This window comes from Trichechus manatus, unplaced genomic scaffold (genome assembly GCF_000243295.1).
Source record: "Trichechus manatus latirostris isolate Lorelei unplaced genomic scaffold, TriManLat1.0 scaffold00101, whole genome shotgun sequence".
In the NCBI taxonomy this organism is placed as follows: Eukaryota; Metazoa; Chordata; class Mammalia; order Sirenia; family Trichechidae; genus Trichechus; species Trichechus manatus.
Genome location: NW_004444037.1, coordinates 2,854,961 through 2,878,119, shown reverse-complemented (window position 1 = coordinate 2,878,119; position 23,159 = coordinate 2,854,961). Strand labels below are relative to the sequence as shown.

General features: G+C 37.1%; 1 protein-coding gene across 2 annotated transcripts in view; it reads left to right on the top strand.

Annotated features, from left to right (window-relative positions):
- Positions 1-23,159, top strand: part of POLR2B (RNA polymerase II subunit B) — a 56,882-nt gene that overhangs the window by 16,450 nt on the left and 17,273 nt on the right. For both annotated transcript variants that reach the window (XM_004382877.3, XM_023737309.1), the window contains exons 6-16: positions 281-439; positions 4,292-4,456; positions 7,263-7,459; positions 7,637-7,756; positions 8,532-8,718; positions 11,427-11,570; positions 11,817-11,956; positions 12,064-12,175; positions 15,790-15,944; positions 16,672-16,870; positions 17,195-17,363. In XM_004382877.3, the coding sequence (XP_004382934.1) occupies positions 281-439; positions 4,292-4,456; positions 7,263-7,459; positions 7,637-7,756; positions 8,532-8,718; positions 11,427-11,570; positions 11,817-11,956; positions 12,064-12,175; positions 15,790-15,944; positions 16,672-16,870; positions 17,195-17,363 (1,747 nt within the window). The remainder of the gene's footprint in view (positions 1-280; positions 440-4,291; positions 4,457-7,262; positions 7,460-7,636; positions 7,757-8,531; positions 8,719-11,426; positions 11,571-11,816; positions 11,957-12,063; positions 12,176-15,789; positions 15,945-16,671; positions 16,871-17,194; positions 17,364-23,159) is intronic.

The following is a 23,159-nucleotide window of genomic DNA, read 5'->3' as shown; positions in this document are numbered from 1 at the left end:
AATAAAATAATAAATTATAATATAATATAAATAAAAATAATATAATATACATCAGAAATTTGAGAACTTTTTTTACCTTTATGAAGCATTTGTATAAGATGGAGTTTGTAAAGTTCAAGAATTAGTGTTTCAGTGATGTTTTGGATGAATTTAGAGGAAAGATAGCTGAATTATACATATCCTATATGATCAGATTAAATTAAGATGCAGATTACACTCTTTTTTCTACTTCAAGGGCCTTTTGGGTTTTATGACTGTAACTGTCTTACTGTCCACATAGGTTCTGATTGCTCAAGAGAAAATGGCAACAAACACAGTTTATGTGTTTGCCAAAAAGGATTCTAAATATGCCTACACAGGAGAGTGTAGATCATGTCTGGAGAATTCTTCCCGGCCCACCAGTACTATATGGGTTAGCATGCTGGCGAGAGGAGGACAGGTATGAACTGGGATAATATTGTTTGAGTTTATTCCTTTGTGCCTAGTTTTGTTGTTTACCAGACTGCACTCTCAGTCCGAAAAGCTTCTCTGGAGCATAATATCATCAGTGTTATGTATTAGATACTGTATTATTTACCTGTTGCTGTGCAACAATATGGAGTTCCTGGGTGGTGCAGATGGTTAAAGCACTTGGCTGGTGACTCGAAAGTTAGAGGTTTGAGACCGCCAAGAGGTGCCATAGAAGAAAGGCCTGGCAATCTACTTCCAAAAAAATCAACCATTGAAAACCTTATGGAGCACAGTTCTGTACTCATACACATGGGGTCACTGTGAGTTAGAATCGACTTGATGGCAGCTGGTTTGGTGCAACAAATTACCTAACGCTTAGTGCTTCAAAGAGCAACATTTATGATCTCACAGTTTCTGTGAGTCAGGAATCTGGGTACGGCTAACTGGGTCCTTTGGCTGAGGTCTCTGTCTGACAAGGCTGCAGTCATGGTGTTTGCTTCACAAGGCTGCAGTCACCTCAGGGCTTACTCTGGTAGTTGTCGGAAGGATTGAGTGTTCATGGGTTGTTGGACTGAGGTCTCGGTTTCTCGTTGGTTGTTGGCTGGAAGCCTCTTTTAGTTTCTTACCACTTGGGCCCCTCCATACAGCAGCTGACAGCACGGCAGCTTGCTTCATCAGAGTAAAGAAGCAAGAAGAGCCATAGGGAGTGTGAGCAAGATGGAAACTACAGTCTTTTATAACTTAATCTTGGAAGTGACACCCATCATTTTTGCCTGTTCGTTTTGTTAAAAGCAAGTTAGTAAGTCCAGCCCATACTCAAGAGGATGAAATTACACAAAGGTAATGATAGTAGGAGGCAGGGATCATTGGGAGCCATCTTACAAGCTGCCTACCATAGGCATGTTCTTATAAAAATGAAATCTAAGAGGAGCTATCATTTGAGCTCTGTGCCAATTACGCTACTCAGATTGTTTGATTTCATCTTTACAACTGTCTTACAGAGTAGTTGTAATTATATGTATTTCATTCATTCATTAACTTATTAATAATATATTAATTTTTTGAAAAAGTCATACACGCTTATTGAAGTAGTCTTTAAAAAGTACAAAAATGTGTATACAATAAAAAGTAGTCTCCCTTTGATCCCCAGGTCCCTTCCTCAGGGGCAGCTGCTTTTGATAATTTCTCATGAATCTGTCCAGAAATAGTCTTAATGCAAAAAATACACATGGGAGCATACTTTACGTACTGTTTGAACTTTGCTGAGATCCTTTAAAAACATGCATCGTGGAGATCCTTTTTTATTGACACTTGATCATTCTTTTTGAGATGTGATGTTCAAGGCCTGGCAACTGCTCCCGTAAAGATTACAGCCTAGGAAAACCCTGTGGGGCAGTTCTGCTCTGTTCAGGGTCACTATGAGTTGGAATGGACTCAATGGCACACAACAAGAGCAACAACATTCCATATGTAGATGTAACATAGTTTATTTAACCACTTCTTTTGATGCACATTAGATTTCAGTCTTGTGCTCTTACAAACAGTTCTGCAGAGTCTAACATCATCTTTATAAGCCTTATAAAGATGAGGAACCTAAGAGATAAGACAGTTTTAATTTGCCTAAAGTTAAATACAGATGTAGAGTAGGTGTTTTAAAGAATTAAAATAGTTTTTAATTTATAAATGGAACTGACTGTTTCTTGGTAATTAGTGTTTCCATTGGTTTTTCATAGTAATACTTTATTTGTAAGTTATTAAGTTCCTCTGTGTGTAAAACACTGGTGAGTATTATGAGAGAGAATTAAAATGCACAATCCTTATTACGAAGCTAATGGTTTTATGGGGAATACAAAGTAGAGCCATAAAGTGATAGAAACATAGTGCAGAGGCGAAATGACACCTACTATATGAAATAAAACCCCCAAAAAATCCCCTCCTGTCTAATCGATTCCGACTCATAGCAACCCTATAGGACAGAGTAGAACTGCCCCATAGGGTTTCCAAGGCTGTGAATCTGTACAGAAGCAGACCGCCACATCTTTCTCCAGACTATGTAAAACAGTTCTATAGAAACTTGGAGGGGATGAGATTACGAGAATGGCGTGGTCTAGAATGGCTTCATGGAGACGGTGGGACTTGACTTACACCTTAAAAGACGGTGTGGATTTATGTAAGTAGAGAGAAACTGGAAAGATTTTTTTTTTTCAGGTGTATAATTTGGTGATATCAGTTAAATTAATCATGTTGTATAACCACCACCCATATTCATTGCCAAATTTCCCATCACCATAAACAAATACTGCTTCCTAAACAGTGGCTCTGCTTTCCCCTCCTGGAAGGACATTCTCAGTGGAGGAGAGTGGGACGAGTAGTACGTGTTTGGAGAATCACCAGAAGATTGCTTTGACTGGGCTAGGTGGAGTGTGTTGAATAGTGGGTGATAGGTGGATGATCAGACTGGGTCTGGATTAATGGTTCTTAACTACAGGTTTACATCAGTTACCTTAAGACTCTAAAGTACACAGGGTAGGCCCCCTTTTCAAATCTGCTGTCTCAAATGAGGGCTAGGGATGGGGCCTGGGTACACGTATTTGGAAAAGGTCCCCAGGTGATTTTGATGTGCATTCTTTGTTGAGAAGCATTGGCCTCGATTGTGGAGGACAAAGATATGAACACAGTATATTAGGGAGATTATCATGGCAGCTATGAGCAAAATAAATTAATTAGAGCAAAGAAAGAAAAATCTTCTGAATTTGGTGATAGGTTTGATAGGAGATGAGGATGAGTCAGGATTCCATGGTTTCTCTCCTAAGGCTCTGGGACAGTGGGAATAAAAGAGAGAACTTACAAGAACTGATTTTTGGAGAGAAAGTAGTGAGTTAAGTTTTAAACAAGAAGATTTTTGGGAAGGGTACGTGATGTAGGCATTATTTTATAATGTTCTGCTTGTTCTGGAAAAAGCTGTGATGAAACAAATAGTACACTGAATGGAAGAATTGATATCCAAATAGAAACAACCAAATGGCAGATGGAGATGTGAGCTGAGGGTGCACGACAAAGATCAGGATGATGATTTGGATGTCATTTACAAAAAGTTGCTGAGTGAACCTGTAAGTGGAGTAAGGTTTCTAAGGAAGAAGACAGAAGCTCTTAGAAGGATCATTATAATGCAGGGTTGTGAGGCCAAGAGAAGATAGAGTGAGTTTGATATTGAAGGAAAGAAATAGGGTTAAAACTGAGAAACCAGGTGTCATTGGTATAACTTTTATTTTGTTTTGTATGTGTGTACAGTTAAAGACAGACTGGAAAAAAAGAAACTCGTGTGAAAAAGTGGTTTGTTAACTTTAAAACATTCCAACAGGGAGATACCTTACAGAACAGCTCTGAGATAATATTTATTTTTCATTTTGTGCTTAGCTTTTTTCCACATTTTATCTATCCATATTCTCTTTTTTACTGCTCATCTGTTGCTTTTTTCCAGAAGGTTTTTTTTTTCTTCTTTTTTTTTTTGGGGTGGAGCAGGGAGATGGTGAGGGGGTAATGTTCACATTCTTTTGAAGCCAGAGATCATTTCCAAATACAGTGTTTGGTAATTCTGAGAGAATGTTGGCAGGCAGATAGTAGAGAATGGAAGTTCACTCAGGTCTAAATGACCTGTCTGTGCTTAAAAATAGTAAACCTATTCAGTGGTTTTGAAAAGCAGGCATAGGAGGTTCTTTTGAATATGGGAAGCATGCTCTTTTGAAATATGTACAATGAACATATATAGTAAATGTTTTTCATGATGTTTTTACATGACTCTGAGCTCTGTGTATTTATGTTAGTCTTTTTTTTTTTTTAGGGTGCAAAAAAGAGTGCAATTGGTCAGCGCATTGTGGCAACTCTACCATATATCAAGCAGGAAGTTCCCATCATTATTGTATTCAGAGCATTAGGTTTTGTGTCTGACAGAGATATTTTAGAGCATATTATTTATGATTTTGAAGATCCAGAGATGATGGAAATGGTAATGTGAAAGCAAAATATATTCATTTTGTTGTACAAGAAGTTTAAAGTTACTGAATGTTTTTTACCTTAAATATAGTTGAAAAGTACTTTGAAGAGTAATTTAGCTGTCACAAATCTCATGCCCATTTACTGTGTAGTGAGAGCATTCAGCCCTGCTTGGGCCTTAATTTTGTGTAATATAAACATGAAAACTATTGGCAGCCAGAGTTCACTGACAGCAGCAAGAAGAAACAGTAGTGAGGAGTCATGAAAATCATCAGTCTGGTGCAATTTAGTAAAAAGGAAAAGTGAATATAGGTAATCCTTGACTTACGGCAGGGTTCCCATCTGATTACTCCATTGTAAGTCAGCTCTGACATAAGTTGAATCCATCTTTTTTTGTTTTTAGTTTTCATTATGATTGGCTTTTATTGTCCATATCTTCATAAATCTGGTCTTTTAAAGTGAACATCTGAGAATGACAGCATCAGCAAATTGCGTGTTGCAACATTGTACGTAGTACATACCACTAACAGTAAGCTGTAAAAAAAAATAAAAAAGGACAGTTGTAAGAGCAGTTCGTCATAACTTGAATATGTTGTAAGTTGGAGACTACCAGTAGTTGGTATCTTTTTTCCATTCTTGTAATTTTTAAATAATTTCAAGTTTACAGAAGAGTTGCAAGAATAATACAAAGAGCCCCTCTATACCCTTCACTCTGATTCACCGTTGTTACCTTTACCACATTTGCTTTATCATTCTATCTATAGATACACGTTTTTTCTGAACCATTAGAGTTAGAGGCATCATGTCCCTTTACTCCTAAATACTTCAGAGTATATTTCATCAGAACCAGAGCATTCACTTTTGTAATTAGAGTTTAATGATCAAAATCAGGAAATTTAATCTAGATGTAAAACTGTTAACCTACAGATTTTATTCAGATTTTGCCAGTTGTTGCAATGATGTCCTTAATAGCCATTTTTCTCTTGTTCAGGTTGTGATCCAGAATCATGCATTGCATTTTATTTGTATGTCTCTTTAGTCTCTTTTAATTTTTCCTCAGCCTTTGTCTTTCATAACATTGACATTTTTTAAAGAGGATAGGCCATTTATTTTGTAGAATTTCCCTCAATTTAGGTTTTTCTGATTTTTCTTCATAACTAGATTCAGTTTATGCATTTTGGCAGGGAAAATATGCAAGTAATATTGTGTGCTTCTCAGGTCATCACATCAGGAGTCACAGATGTCATTCTGTCCCATTATTGATGGTGTTAACTTTGATCACTTTATAGTGGTATCTCCTAGGTTCTTCCACTGTAGAGTTACTGTTTTCATGAGAAGGTTCTTTGAGTCTAGATAGATAGCCAGTTCTATTGATGATCCTTGTCTGAATGGTACTCAGTATTCTTAAAGATGTCCTGAATTACCCAGAGTAAGTACATTTATGCTTAGTGAGTCTTTAAGACTACAGTGAAATAAAGTAAAATGCGGATAAATGTTTTTCATAAAGTCAGAAAGTGGAGTACATTTTAGTTATTAGAGTTTTTATTGATGTTGTTAACAAGAAAAATGGATTCTGGTTAGATTTTACTTTCAGCTTTTACTAGTAGCCATATGTCTTTTTATTTTATTAATGCTTAAAAACTTGATTCCATTTATAAAAAAAAAGAGATACATGTTATCTTTGCTCCAAAAGGCATCCCAAATAATTGACTTTTATTGAGTTCAGACATAATTCAAATTGGAATTTTCTTACTAAAGTCGAAGACCTGATTTGCTATATGTATGTATGTTATCTTCTTGAAAATTACTGTTTGGTCCTTCAGCTCTCATGAAACTTAGGGAAATTTTTACAGGTCTCTGGGTTAACCATTCATTGTGCAAAAGTGCTTTAATTTTTTTCTTCTAAAAGTGCATTATTTATATACCTTTTTCACAATCCATATTAACTTCAACAAAACCGTTTCATAGCAACAATGGCAATTTCCTTTAAAAAGATGACCTTCATTGACTGCTATCTGTGGTCTCACTTTGATTTGTTACTTATGTGCCCTTTTTCTGAAATTCGATTCCATGATTGGAGTGTGAATGTTTAAACTCGTGGATCAGTAATAAGTAGACTTAGCATAGGAAGTCAAAAGGCAGGGAAGACATTTCAGTATATGTGATAGTATTAAAGTGTGTTTTCAGGGGCCAAAGTTACTGAATGATACCCCTCTTTTCTCGGGGTCATTATTGTGGGAAACTGGAATTTTAGAATGTTAAAACTAGCGGAATTTAGAGATTATTTTGTCTAACCCTTTGTAGATGTGGAAACTGATTAACATGACTGCTCAGGGGCCACAGCTAGTTAGTGGCAGGTATGGAATGCAGGTCTCTTTAACAGTGTACTTTTACAATATTCTTCTTTACAAAGTATTGACTGGTTTTATTTATAGGTTAAAAATATAATACTGAAAATAATCTGGCACATTTTTTCATTTGTAGCTCAGTATATTTTGAGTATTAAATTTCTCTGAATTGATTTTTTGCCAATGATCATTGAAATGTAAAATACTCAGCTCTTTATGATGGAATTACTTGTATTTTCTTTAGGAAGTATAATTAATTTTCTGTACTGATGAGTGGACTTTGTCAGCTCTCTGGATCTCTGAGGTCTCTTCTAGTTCTAATATTTTGTGAATGCTTGATATTTTAGAAATATTTCCGTCTTTCATTAGGTTCATAGAGATGTTTAGCATGTTATAAAGTAAACGATAGTTGACTAATTTTAAGGTGAAAATATGAATTTGAAAATACCTTTTGTTTAAATTATCTGATAGGTTAAACCTTCTCTTGATGAAGCTTTTGTTATCCAAGAACAGAACGTTGCACTAAATTTCATTGGCTCGAGAGGGGCAAAGCCTGGTGTTACTAAAGAGAAAAGAATTAAATATGCAAAAGAGGTCTTACAGAAAGAAATGCTCCCGCATGTTGGCGTCAGTGACTTTTGTGAGACCAAAAAAGCCTATTTCTTGGGGTATGTTAAATTTCCTTGTTTCAGGTTGTTTGCTAAGATATAGTTGAGATAGCTTTTTTTTTAAAGCTAAAAACGTCAAAAATTGTATTTTTAATGTATAAATCAAGAAAAAGAAAAACAGCCAAAAACCATGTGTTTTCTTTTTTATGTCTTTTTTTTTTTTTTTTTTTTTTGAAGGTATATGGTTCATAGATTACTTCTAGCAGCCTTGGGTAGAAGAGAACTAGATGACAGAGATCACTATGGAAACAAAAGATTGGATCTTGCTGGGCCACTACTTGCTTTCTTATTTAGAGGGTAAGGAATTACAGAATAAAATCATTAAAGTAGGGAGATCTCATTTTAGATTGATCATTGTACAGGGAGGGACTGACCTGTTTTGACACGCATATTGGATGCATATGAAGTTAGCTACATTCTCTTAGCTATTTGCCCAGATTTAGTTCTGGTTCATGTCTTGTCTTGAAATGTCAAGTTTTTGAGGACAAGTTATTACTTGTTTATATGTTCTTTATTGCTTTGGTAGCCTTAGAAAGTATTTGAGAAAGCTGAATTATTGCCTTGGTTTTCTAAGTGCTGATATTGGCATTTTTATTAATGCTGCTTTTGTATTTTCTGAAAACACACAAAAGCTGGAGGGAAGTATATAAAAATATTAGCAGTGATTGTCTCACAGTATTGGGGTTATGTGGGGTTTTTATTTTTTACTTGACACATTTTATCTTTTCCATATTTTCTATAATGAACTTATAACACTTTTATAATTAGAATGATATTTATAAAAACAAAATAGACAATTTAATACAAAAAAGTGTGTATGAATATTAGCAGTGTTTTGCACATGTTCTCTTAGTGTGTTGTAGATTACTGTTTTTAATTTTTTTTTAATTATCAACCCATTAAGCACCTTTTTAGACATTTTCCCCTAATCTCCCCGCATGTATGTTTATATACTGTATGTATATCTATGTTTTATACGTAAAAGTAGTAATATTCTCCCCTTTCCCTCCCTTATTGAGAATGCATGTTGTAGAGCCTTAAATGTTTAAAACAGCACTATTTTATTTGGCAGTATGTTTAAGAATTTGCTTAAAGAAGTGCGGATCTATGCACAGAAGTTTATTGATCGAGGGAAGGATTTTAACTTGGAATTGGCAATTAAAACAAGGATTATATCTGATGGTCTAAAATACTCTTTAGCTACTGGAAACTGGGGTGATCAAAAGAAAGCTCACCAAGCCAGAGCTGGAGTATCTCAGGTAAGGGTGTCAATTATAACTGCAGGTTTGACAGGAGAATGTTATAGAACTAGCAGGTTCTTTCATTCATTGAATATAAATTGTTTCACTTTTCTTTTTGGCCAAATGTAAAAAAACTAACAAATGTTGGGGGCTTTTGAATTGTGAAAATAAAATTTTTCTTACATTAGCAGTCATTAGCATTACTTAGACTTATGATTTGCAGAATAGAAACTCAGGACTGTTAATAAATTAGAGTAGAAGCTTAGGAGGTGAGACAGTCCATGTTAGTGAAATTTTTATGTCTTAAAAGCTGTATTTTAGAAGCCAACCAAGAGAATAAATGGGCATTCCTTTTCTTTGTTGTAAAATATGGTACTCCTAATACTGATTTTTTTTTACTGGTCTGTTGCACGTGCAGTAACTATAACAGCTACTTTTCAGATGGAGTAATGGGGAGAAGCTTTAAAAAAAAAGTTTCACTAGACCCTTTTTTTATGTTTACTTTTAATATAAGATTGAAAACTTATCATGCGCTTGTCTAGCTTTATGGAATTTTTTTGGGATTTCCTCTTTTTTTTTAAACATCTGTACTTGTATTACCTGATTGATTTGGATTCAGACACCACCTTCAGGCGCTTGATCCCTAGAAACCCAGATGCTTTAAGAAAGACTGATAGCAAAGTTACATTTTCAGCTCCTTTTAATTCAATAAAGATTTATTAGGTATACTCTGCATTTGTCAAGCTGGGTTCACAAGCATTAATGAGGTACCATTTCAGCCCTCAAGGAACTTAACATTTAGCAGATTCATCCATGTACAGCTCATTATGTCATATAAATGCCACGCTGCCACTTCAGTTCAGTGAATGGTTACTGGGGCCTGTGAGGTGCCAGGCATTCTGCCACACGTTGACGATGGGAAGATGAATAAAACATGATCCCTGATCTTCAGTAGTTTAGAGTCTGTACTGGGATAATTACAACATGGTAGAGTATTTTAATAAGAGATATGCACAACTGCTCTTTGGGAATGCTGAGAAGGGCGTATAGCCCAGCCTGGGAGGGTGAAAAGAAGTCTTATCTTAGGAGGTAACACCTGAGCTAGATACTGAAGGCTATTGGAAAATCGCCCAAGTTGGGGAGGAGGGTGGAGCCAGCAGCACACAGAAAACGAGCAAACTTGAATAGTTTGAACAAAGGGATGGAGGCAAGAAAGAATGAGTTTGTGTGTGTGTGTGTGTATGTGTGTGTGTGTGTGTGTGAGTGTGAGACTAGAGCAGTTCAGGATTTTCAAATCAAAGTGGGAGGTGGGATTGGAGAGGGGAGCTGGGAACAGCTCAGAGAGAATGGCATGGTCAGTTTTGGGTTTCTTTTAGACAGATTTAAAGTGATTAGCAGTGTAGAGAAGATTTGAGAAGGGCAAGGTTGGTGGCAGGAAGATTGTTGCAACAGCCTGGGTGAGAAATAATTAGGGCTTGAACTAGAGCAGTTTAATAGAGATGGAGAGTGGAATCAAATTTGAGAAATAAATTTAGGTTTTGTAGGACTTTATAACTAATTAGTTGAATGGTGGAAAACTCCCTAGAGTACAGAAAAGGCAACAGTTCTTCTCAGAGGTAGATCAGATGGCTTTTATAGAGGCGGTAACGTTTCAGCAGGCAGAGCATACTGGGGGCGTGCGGTCCATTCTGTGGCAATAGCATGGTCAAAGGTGTGGAGGTGAGAGGGTGTATGTTGGGAGTGTCGGGAGACTGGTAGGGAAAGGACGTGGCGCTTCACTGAGAAGGGCTTTAATGTCTTGGTCTTCTGTATTCAGTGGGGTCTTGTTTATTGTTTTTTAAATGAGTGAGTGATGTGAACATATGTACTAATAATTCTGGTAACTATGGAGAGTAGGTTGGAGGGATTAAGAGGCGATGGCAGTAGTGTAGGTGAGAGGTAAGGGTCTGGTCTATTGCTGTGACATTGGGAATAGAGGGGTTGGGTTTTTGAGAAAATTTGAAAAAAATTGACAAAATACATTTATTGATGTGGAAGGAGGAAGTCAGAGACACAGAGACACAGATGATTTCAAGATAGGAAAATTCAGGAAAGGGTGATGCCATTAACCATGACAAGAAGAGACTCAGGAAGAGGAAGGAGGTTTGGGTTGGTGTAGGGCTAGAGGAAGATGGTGAATTTGTTATTAGGGTTGTTGAGTTTGAGTTGCCTGCTGTATTACTTTACTTATGGATGTGTGATCTCTGTGTTGAGAAAGATTCAGAGATCTTAGTCTGCAAAAAGTACTGGGATGGATTAGTGATGTCTGCTGTTGTCAAAGGATTGTGAGTTGGTAGCATTTAATTTATTTAACATTTATTGGGTGCCTAATGTATGCCAGGTAATGTTCTAGGTGCTAGGGATACAGCAGAGAACATAATAGGAAAAAAAATTCCCATCGTCATGGAACTAACATGCGGTATTTGGAGACAGACCATGAAGAAAACATTTGTATGGTATGTTAGCACTGTACATCATGTATTTACCATTTTGCTGTAAAGCATTGTTAAGTCATGGGGGTGAACAAGATTATCCAGAAAAAGGATGTAGGAAGGAGGGATAGGAACAGTTTGACACTCAGTGGATTGTGTATAAAAATATGACTTTGCTCATTTTAGTATTTGCCAAAAATATGATAGTGTGAATCACAGGAATGCCCATACCAAAGATTTGTTATTTTTTTCTAGGTATTGAACCGCCTGACTTTTGCGTCTACTCTTTCTCACCTTCGTCGTTTAAATTCTCCCATTGGTAGAGATGGCAAGCTAGCAAAACCAAGACAGTTGCATAATACATTGTGGGGAATGGTGTGTCCTGCTGAGACCCCAGAGGTAATGCATTAGAATTTATGTTGAGGATAATAAGTCAGCTAATAATTATGTAGAGCATAGTTACTTTTAGAATTAGGTTTTTATTTAGTTATGCAGTGTGGTTTAGAACAAAGATATTATTTAGAGATCTGTTCTTAGAAAATTAGCATACTAAATCTTGAAATCAAATTGAAGGAAAAAGGTTTATGAAAAAGAATTTTGATAAGCATGTTAAATCAGTTGAGTAATACTTCATTTATTCCTTAGGGCCATGCTGTAGGACTTGTGAAGAATTTAGCTCTGATGGCTTATATTTCAGTTGGATCTCAACCATCTCCAATTCTGGAATTTTTAGAAGAATGGAGTATGGAAAATTTAGAAGAAATTTCTCCTGCAGCTATTGCTGAGTGTGTATAAGTTTTCTTTCTTTTTTTTTTTCATACTGTTGTAGTCTTTGGTTATAGCTTAGTATAGAATTGGCTAAGTGCAAAATGTTTGTGGTTTTGCATTTTAGTGCAACCAAGATTTTCGTTAATGGCTGCTGGGTTGGAATACATAAAGATCCTGAACAACTTATGAACACCCTAAGGAAATTGCGGCGTCAGATGGACATCATTGTGTCTGAAGTAAGCTAAGAGGGCATGACCCACAGGATTTCTAAGCAAGGCACAAGACTAGTGAATGTTATCTTTTCATTAACATCTTTTCTTTGAACTGGTTTCCCGTGAAATGTATATTGTCAAAAGTCTTCTAAGTGACGTTTTGAGCTTAATTTAATTATAAGATATTGCTTGTTTTAATGCTTTAAATATGCTCCTGAATTTTTTGACATGTAATTTAAGTTTTAGAACTCAAAGTATATTTAAGGGAAAAGAAGTTCGTTTGTGAATCTTTTTGTAAAACGGAGAATCTCTGATTTATTCTTTGTCTAAATCCAGACATTTTCATTTACAACATGTGATACACTTGTAATAGACTCTCTTATATTTGGTTGGATATTGAAGTGCTTTGGGATTAGGATTTTTTTTAACTATTAAAATATAGTATCAGCTTTATTACTCCCTAAAATAGATCTTTTGCTTTTGGTGTATTGTGTTGAGGGATATGGCTCAAGCTTTTGATTCTCCTACATCCACACCTTGGAGCCTGCGTAGGTGAAAATAGGTTTGTTGCCTTTATGCCTAGTGAAGTAGAGTTTGGCTGCTCCAGGCCGTCTTTGAGCAGGCAGGCTCTAGTTTTTGACCCTGGTGTTTTTATAGCCTGAGGGCAGGCACAGCATGCTTCACTTGAGGGCAGGCAGGACAAAGAGAAAGCCCAAGAACCAAATTGGCTGTATTTTTTTTGGTGGAGAAATTTGTTAATGTTGATTGTTAGGCACATTTTTTCTCCTGAGAGCCTTCTTCAGCTTTTCTATGTTTTCTAGGGTAAAATTAAATTCTTTGTGCTATTTTAGTCCTCTTTGCTTTTTCATGGGTCTAGTCCCTCAACCTGGAATGCTTGTGTCCCCTCTCTTTTATTTTCCCCCAAAAACAAGGGATGGAGAGGAGAAGGAGGTGTATTACTTTTTTCAGGTAAATCTCACTTATTAAGCAAAACTTACAGTAATTGTCCTCTCCTCCAGGACACCTTGGGTGACCCCCTAGTTTGTTTTAGATCAGGGGTTGGCAGACTTTTTCTGTAAAGGACTAGATATTTGATATTTTATGCTGTGTTGCAACTACTCAACTCTGCTGTTGTGGTGAAAACAGCCATATACTATACGTAAACCAATAAAACTGTATTCACAAAAACAGGTGGTTGGTGGGGCCAGATTTGGCAGGCAGTTTGCCAACTTCTGATTTAGTTCTCTGTGGCTGTAACATCTTTTACTTAAATACTTCTTGTAGAATTCTTGGAGCCCTAGTGGCACAGTGGTTAAAGTGTTTGGCTGCTACCCAAAATGTCGGCAATTCGGATCTGCCAGCCACCTGCTCCTTGGAAACCCTACGGGGCAGTTCTGCTCTGTCCTATAGGGTTGCTGAGTTGGAATCAACTCGACAGCAACGGGTTTTATTTTGCAGAATACTTATACTGTATAGTAACTAGTAATGTATCTGCCTGCCTCTCTTTATACTGTTAGCTCCTTAGAGGCAGGGACCTCGTCTGAATGTGACTTTGTATTTTCAGCTGTGAGCATAGCGCCTAACATGTAGTAGACATTCACTAAATGTTTGTTGAACATTTAAGTGGACCCTATGTCCTTGGACTTTAAATCTCTTATTGAAGAGTGATTTTGTGAATCTCTGAATAGGAGGATTGTGTATATTTTTTAGAAGACTTTTTCGTCATATTTTTTGATAACCTGGGGGTCTTTATTTTACCTGATTTATAGCTGTAGCTTTCTGTTGGACCTGTTAGGTAGGCTTTCCTGTCAGTAGTTCTCTTTAGACCTACTACAGAGTACCTGTTCCCTTGGGAACTTAAGATACTGTTGGCCTTTGAGGAGAAACAGCTCAATTTATGTCCTTCTGTTAAGACGAAAGAATTATATTTTTTTAGGAATATTTGTTCTCTAAGAATTCAAGGAAAAGCATTTGAACCCACTACCTTTTCTGGGACTTTAGAACACCACTCATGGCATTTTGCCTCATAGGCAGTGTTCCTACTCAGATTACTTTCCAAGGAAAGGAAGTGGACCAGGAACTTGGAACTTCTTCTGTTTCTTGGCTTTTAACTTTAGTTTTAGACACTCCCGTGTTTTTTTTTTTTTAATCAGGCTTTTATGGTTTACCATTGTTTTTAAACCAAGTAATCCAAATCCTTTCCTTTCTTAAGTAGTACCAATTCTTTCTTAAATAAAAGGACCCAAATGTGATTACAAACCATTTCTCACTTTTTTAAAATACTGTTTTGGGGACATACCAGTCTATCTTTCAGTTTTCCAACTCATTGACAATTCATTTCTTGATTGACTTACAAGACCACGTATTGGATCAAAACAACCAGAACACAGTTAAAGGGAATGTTGACGCGTCATGAAGAATGTAACTAATGTCACTGAAAAATTGGTGCAGAAATTGTCAAATGGGAACCTAATTTGCTGTGTAAACTTTCATCAAAAACACATAAAATACTATTTAAAAGAAAAAATCATATATTAGACCAAGATAATTCACTGTAAATTCTTTTTTCTGTTTTGACTTATTTCTTTACATATAGGTACTTGAAATTCTGCAGTACTTTAAATAATTCTTACGTTCTTTATTGCAAATTTTCCCAAAATATGTTTGATAATGTTTTCTAGGAATATTTTATTTTCTAGACCAGCACTGCTCAATAGAAGCAAAATGTGAGCCACATATGCGATTTTAAATTTTGTAGTAGCCACATTAAAGAAGTGAAAAAGAAATAGGTGAAATAATTTTAATAATATATTTTATTTGACCTGATACCTTCAAAACATTATTATTTTTTATAGTCAATATAAAAATGTTGATGAACTAGTTTACTTATTTTTGTACTGTCTTTGAAATCTGATTTATATTTTACCCTTACAGCACATCTCAGTCAGACTGTCCACATTTTAAGTGCTCGGTAGTCACATGTCACTGGCTAATGGCTATTGAAGAGCTAGATGACAAGCCTTTGGTCACACAGGTGATTGTGAGAAGTCAGGCTTTAGAACTGGTAAAGTATGGTCAAGGCAAAGCTGTATAAACCAAAAACCAAACCTGTTGGCTGTCAAGTCAATTCTGTCTTGTAGCGACCCTACGGGACAGAGTAGAACTGCCCCATAGGGTTTCCAGGGAGTGGCTGGTGGATTCGAACTGCCAGCCTTTTTGGTTAGCAGCCAAAGTCTTAGCCACCAGGGCTCCCAAATCTATATAGGGCTTGGTTATTGAAAGATTACAAGGTGAAGTATATGTAAATTAACAAAGAACCAAAATAAGTTGTCATAAACTAGTGTTTCCGGTACAAAAAAAAAAATGTTTCCCTCATTTCACATTCATTTGCATGACATTATTACCAGATGCTGTTGTTCAGCTCTATAATTACGAAGGTTAGAACTTTTCCTTTACAAAATTTTAAATTATACTTAAGTTTCTAGTATGTGGAACAATGACAGACTAAGCTTTGCCCATCTTATTTGATAATTGGTTGCTCCAGAAATTTATTAGTAATTTTATTGTACTTCTAGCTAAGCCTTAATGGTATGGAGAAAATTAAAGTTTATGAGACTGTTTTGTCTTTTTATATATAGGTTTCTATGATCAGAGATATTCGAGAAAGGGAGATTCGTATCTATACAGACGCAGGCCGTATTTGTAGACCACTTCTGATTGTGGAAAAACAAAAGCTCCTTTTGAAGAAGAGACATATTGATCAATTGAAAGAGAGAGAATATAACAACTACAGGTAAGAACATGCAGTGACAAAAATGTGTGCATTTAAAAATCGAGATATAATCTATATACCATAAAATTCACTCCTTTAAAGTGTACAGTTCAGTGGCTTTTAGCATACTAACATGGTTGTGCTACTGTCACCACTACCTAATTCCAGAACATTTTCATCACTCCAAAAAGAAACTGTACCGGTTAACAGTCATACTTGTTTTCCTTGATTTTTGTTATCAAGCAAGGGATTTGTAGGGTTTTGTTAAGAATGAAAGTCCTATGGTCTGTTAAAACCTAATAAGAAATTTAATAAAAAAATGAACCTGTTTAAAACATTTATTCTTAGTAATATATGAATGTATACATTCTTATTGTAAAAAAATCCAAACAATATGTATAACATAGTTATGTAAAAGCCACCATTTCATACTCGACTCTTCAAAAGTAAGTGTTATTAACAATTTGGTGTATATTTCTCCAGACAATTCTACATACTTGTATACTCACCCCTCACACACAAATACAGTTTCTTTAAAATAAAGCGAAACAAACTAATAGTAGAAATAGTTATGAGTTCATACTTTATATGTATTGTTCGGCAGCGTTTTCCACTGTTAACAATGATATATTTATATTGGAACTCTTTCCATATTAGTGCATATAGATATAAGAATACTCTTTGTTAATTAGGAGACCAAGGTAGTTAATCAGGAAATGAAGAAATTGAGTGAATTCTTCTTTTCCAGTTGGCAGGATCTTGTGGCCAGTGGGGTAGTAGAATATATTGATACCCTCGAAGAAGAAACAGTGATGCTTGCAATGACTCCAGATGATTTACAGGAGAAAGAAGTAGCTTATTGTTCCACATACACACATTGTGAGATTCATCCTTCAATGATCCTTGGTGTCTGTGCATCTATTATTCCCTTTCCTGATCATAACCAGGTTGGTAGCACTTTTTATCTTCTGATTTGTGAGGAATTGGAGGAAGTAGAATAAAAATCAGAGATTAATCAGTATTTCTTCCCAGGAGAAAAGGCTTTTAATGAAAAGGCCATGTGTTCCTACAGATCAGCATTTGACATGTGTAGTGTTGTTTTCATTCTTAAGAGCCGTAATTGATTATTTCCAATGATTATCACTTATCTTTCAGGGGGAAGGGGGAAGAACCTTAGCGACTACATTTCTGATTAATGTAGTACCCTGTAGAGTCTTTTTCCTTGAGGTAATCAAATTTTCATTGATTCTGCTTTTCATTTCTGCCTTTAGTCCCCTAGAAACACATACCAGTCTGCTATGGGTAAGCAGGCTATGGGAGTTTATATTACCAACTTCCATGTGCGTATGGACACATTGGCCCACGTTCTCTATTATCCTCAAAAACCACTTGTGACCACGCGGTCTATGGAATATCTACGATTCAGAGAACTGCCAGCAGGTATGTTCAGTTTTGTGCAGCAGTTTTTAAGATCTTGCCATGCAGAAGGTACTTTTGTGGGTGCTTGGAAAGATTAAAAAATCCATAAGATACAGCCTGTTTTCTTAAGGGATTTATGATGTTGTGAGAAACCAGAACACAAATAAAAAGATGACTATGTGAAAAGTATTATTACAGAGGTATAAAGTGCTTTGGAAGCACAGAGTGAAGGAAATGATTGATTCCTGTGGGAAGTCTAGAGGCATTTTCATTCAGGAGGTGGCATTTTAAACTGGAGTAAAGTCAAGGGAAACGTATTTGCATTTGAGAGATGGCTTGAGCAGGGCCTATAGGCATGAAGGCATGAGATGCTATTTTTGGAACAGTCAGTAGTCATGTCAGTGTAAATATATAGGAGGGAAGATTGTTAATCATAGTGTGGAGAGAGCCTAAAGATTGAATCTTATTTGGAGAAGAATGACCAATCCAGCCTTTTAGAGCAGGGAAGTAATACAATTAGAAATTTTTTTTCAGAAATATCATTCTGGTAGCAGTGTAAGGGGTACATTGTTATTAGGTATCGTTGAGTTGGTTCTGACTCATAGCAACCCTGTGTACAACAGAATAAAACACTGCCCAGTCCTGTGCCATCCTCACAGTTGTTGGTGTGCTTGAGCCCATTGTTGTAGCCACCGCCTCAGGCCATCTCCTTGAGGGTCTCCTTCTTTTTCCCTGACCCTCTACTCTACCAAGCATGATGTCCTTCTCCAGGGACTGGTCCCTCCTGATAACATGTCCAGAGTACATGAGACGAAGTCTTGTCATCCTTGTTTCTAAGGCGTATTCTGGCTGTCCTTCCAAGACAGATTTGTTCGTTCTTTTGGCAGTCCATAGTCTATTTAATATTCTTGGCCAACACCATAATTCAGAGGCATCAGTTCTTCTTTGGTCTTCCTTATTCATTGTGCAGTTTTTGCGTGCATATAAGGTGATTGAAAATACCATAACAATGAATCCATGAAGCATAATATGGAGGAATCTGGAAGGCGTTATGCTGAGTGTATTTAGTAAGTCTCAAAAGGACAAATATTGTATAAGACCACTATTATAAGAACTCAAGAAAAGGTTTAAACACAGAAGAAAACATTTTTTTGATGGTTATGATGGTGGGGAGGGAGGGAGAGGGTTATTCACTAACTAGAAGGTAGACAAGAATTAGGTGAAGGGAAGGACGGCACACACTACAGGGGAGGTCAGCACAACTGGACTAAACCACAGCTAACAAGTTTCCTGAATACAACCAAACACTTCGAAGGACAGAGTAGCAGGGGTGGAGGTCTGGGGATCATGCTTTCAGGGGGCATCCAAGTCAGTTGGCATAACAAAGCTTATTAAAAAAATGTTCTGCATCCTCCTTTGGTGAGTGGCATCTGGAGTCTTAAAAGCTAGTGAGCGTCCATCTAAGATGCATCAGTTGGACCCAAACCACCTGGAGGAAAGGAGAATGAAGAACACCAAAGTCACAAGGAAAGTATTAGCCCAGGAGACAGGAAGGGCCACATAAACCGGAGACTGCATCAGCCTGAGATCAGAAGAACTAGATGGTGCCCGGCTACCACCAATGACTGCCCTGAGAGGGAACACAACAGAGAGTCCTTGATGGAGCAGAAGAAAAGTGGGGTGCAGAACTCAAATTCTCATAAAAAGACCAGACTTAATGGTCTGACTGAGACTGGAGGAACCCCGGAAAGCATGGCCCCCAGAGTCTCTGGCAACCCAGCACTAAAACCATTCCTGAGGCCAACTCTCAGAGAAAGATTATAGACTGGACTATGGGACATAAAATGATACTCGTGAAGAGTGTGCTTCTTAGCTCAAGTAGATACATGAGACTAAGTGGGCAGCTTCTGTCTGGAGGTGAGATGAGAAGACAGAGGGTCAGGAGCTGGTTGAATGGACATAGAAAATCAAGGGTGGAAAGGAGAAGTGTGCTGTCACAGTATAGGGAGGAATTAGGGTATGTATAAATTTTTGTATGAGAGACTAACTTGAATTGTAAACTTTCACTTAAAGTACAACCATTAAAAAAAAAGTGTTTACTCATTCAAAAAAAAAAAAAAAAGGCTTGGGTCAGGCGCACCTTAGTCCTCAAAGTAACATCTTTGCTTTTTAACACTTTAGAAGAGGTCTTTTGCAGCAGATTTGCCCAGTGTAATAATGTTGTTTGATTTCTTGACTGCTTCTTTCATGGGTGTTGATTGTGGATCCAAGTAAAATGAAATCCTTGACAATTTCAGTCTTCTCTCTTTTTATCATGATGTTGCTTATTGGTCCAGTTGTGAGGATTTTTGTTTGCTTATGTTGAGGTATAATCCATCCTGAAGGCTGTGGTCTTTGATCTCCATCAGTAAGTGCTTCAGGTCCTCTTCACTTTCAGCAAGCATGGTTGTATCATCTGCATATCACAGGTTGTTAATGAGTCTTGTTCCGATCCTGATGCTGTTCTTCTTCAGGGGCAGATTAGAGGGAGGTAATTTAGAGGGCTTTTTGCAAGTCTAAGTGAGGAAAGATGAGGTCCTATAGAAACAAAAAAGAATGATGGTTCAGGTACCTTCTGGAATACACTTGAAAGAATTTGATGACTGATTGGATGTGCAATGATTAAGAGAAGAAAGAGGAATTGAAAGTATTGCTGGTGTTTGTGGCTTGGGTGATTGAGGAGAAAGGTGTGGTATAAGTAAGATTCAGAGCATATTAGAGGAAGGTAGAGGTTTTAGAAGTAAGATAAATTCAGTTTGGGACATGTTGATTTTGGGTTGCTGTCAGGACATCTAAGAAGTGATCTTCCAGCGGTGAGTTGCAAATGTTGTTTGAGAGGTTCAGTCTAGAGGTGTGAAGTTTTTGTTATATTAATGATAATTAGAGATTATCATGAAATTGCTTAGGGAGAATTCAGTGTGAGAAAAACGTCAGAGACAGAATTTAAGGGACTATTGTTAAGGGCATGCAGAAAAAGAAATCAGGAGAGGAGATATGAGAAGCCACTGATGAGGAGAGTCAGGAGTTTGCAGGAGGAGATTTCAAGGAGACTGGACAGTAGATAAAATGGTGCAGAGAAGGTGGAAGATATGAAAGTGTTGACTGTTAAAGGAGACAGTATAGTTTGTTGACACTGTTACTTTATTGTATTGTTAGCAGAATTTTGGCTTTTAATTTGAGTAACATTTTGCATTGTAAGCAATGGCTCTTAATTATTAACTATAATAAGGGTTCTAACATTTTAATTGCAAATTCTCATAGGTTAGAATTATTTATTTCCGAATTCCTCCACAAGACATTACTCCTGTCTAGAAAAATAAAAGCTGTTAGGTTATCTATATTATGCTTATGTATTTGAGCTATGCTTGCAGTCCTGGTTTTTCTTCAACATTTAGATAATATAGTTTCTTAAGGCTAAAAAAGAAAAGTAAAATACAGGTGAAGGATTGGATTTGAAATCAAATGTTTCTTCCTTTGGTACTGATAAGATGTGGTGAGGACATGCCTGATAGGGACTGCATACCTTTTGGCTCTGTTCTTTCTTTGTGCCTTAAGCGTGTTATCTTTTAATTAATTAATTTATTTTATTGTACTTTAGGTGAAGGTTTACAGAACAAATATTTTCTCATTGAACAGTCAGTACACATAATGTTTTACGACATTGGTTAACAACTGTACGACATGTCAGCATGCTCCCTTCTTGGCCTTGGAGGACCTTTTATTTTTTTTTGGTGAAAATATACATAGCCAAAGATACACCATTTCAAAAATTTCTACATGCACAGTTCAGTGACATCGACTACGCTCTTCTAATTGTGCTGCTATTCTCACTTTAAACGAAGGTTCACAGAACAAAATAGTTTCTCATTAAACCGTTAGTGCATATATTGCCCTATGACAGTGGTTAAGAACCCCACTACATGTCAACACTGTCCTTACTCAACCTTGGGTTCCTTATCACCAGCTTTCCTGTCCCTTCTGCCTTCTAGTCCTTGTCCCTGGATTGCTGTGCCTTATTAGTCCCATTTTGTTTTATGAGGCTGTCCAGTCCCCGGCTGAACGGTGAACCTCGGGAGTGACTTCACCACTGAGCCAAAAGGGTGTCTGGGGGCCATACTCGGGGTTTCTCCAGTCTGTGTCAGGCCATTGAATCTGGTCTTTTTTTGTGTGTGAGAATTTTGCTGTACATCCTTCTCCAGCTCTGTCCAGAAACCTCTGTTGTGATCTCGGTCAGAGCAGTCAGTGGTGGTAGCCGGGCCCCATCTAGCTCTACTGGACTCAGTCTGGTGGAGGCCATTAGTCCTTTGGACTTATCTTTTCCTTGTATCCTGTTCTCTTCATTCTCCCTTGCTCCCAAAGGGGTGAGACCAGTGGAGTATCTTAGATGGCCGCTCACAGGCTTTTAAGACCCCAGAGGCTACTCACCAGGGTAAAATGTAGAGCATTGTCTTTCTAAATGGTGTTAATGCCAGTTGAGCTAGATGTTCCCTGAGACCATGGTCCTCACAGCCCTCCGCCCAGCAATTCAGTCCTTCAGGGAGTTTGGATGTGCCTGTGGCGCTTCCGTGACCTTTCCTTGTAGAAGTTGTGCTGGCTTCCCCAGTATTGTGTACTGTCTTACCCTTCACCAAAGTTACCACTTATCTATTGTCTGTTTAGTATTTCCTCCCCACCCCTCCCATCCCTCATAACCGACAAAGATTCTTTTCTTTCTGTGTGTAAACTTTTTCATGAGATTTTTACAATAGAGGTCTCATACAATATTTGTCCTTTTGTGATTGACTGATTTCACTCAGCATAATGCCCTCCAGTTTCATTCATGTTATGAGATCCTTCACAGATTCATCATTGTTCTTTCTCGTTGCATAATACTCCATTGTGTGTATGTACCATAGTTTGTTTATCCATTCGTCTGCTGATGGGCACCTAGGTTGTTTCCATCTTTTTGCTATTATGAACAGTGCTGCCATGAACATAGGTGTGCATATGTCTATTTGTGTTACGGCTCTTATTTCTCTAGAATATACTCCTAAGAGTGGGATTGCGAATCATATGGTATTTCTGTTTCTAGCTTTCTAAGGAAGTGCCATATCATTTTCCAAAATGGTTGTATCATTATGCATTCCCACGAGCAGTGCATAAGAGTTCCGATCTCCCCGCAGCCTCTCCAACATTTGTTATTTCCAGTGTTTTTGATTCATGCCAGTAATGCTGGGGTGAGATGGTGTCTCGTTACGATTTTAATTTGCATTTCTCTAATAGCTGGTGAACACAAGCCTTTCCTCGTGTCTCTTGGCTGCTTGAATGTCTTCTTTGATGAAGTGTCTTTTCATTTCCTTTGCCCATTTTTTAATAGGATGATTTGTCTTTTTGTTGTAGAGGTGTTGGATTTTCTTGTAGATTACAGAGATTAGACGTTTGTCTGACTTGTACTGTCCAAAATTTTTTTCCCAGTCTATAGGTTATCATTTTACTCTTTTGGTGAAGTCTTTTGAAGACCATAGGTGTTTGATTTTTAGAAGATCTCAGTTATCTAGCTTATCTTCTAGAGTTTGCGTGTTGATGGTTATGGTTTGTATCCTGTTAATGCCATGTATTAGGACCTGCAGCATTGGTCCTGATTTTTCTTCTGTGAACTTCGTAGTTTTTGGTTTTATGTTTAGGTCTTTGATCCATTCTGAATTAGTGTTTGTATATGGTGTGAGGTATGGGTCTTGTTTCATTTTTTTGCAGATGGATATCCAGTTTTGCCAGCACCATTTGTTAAAAAGACTGTCT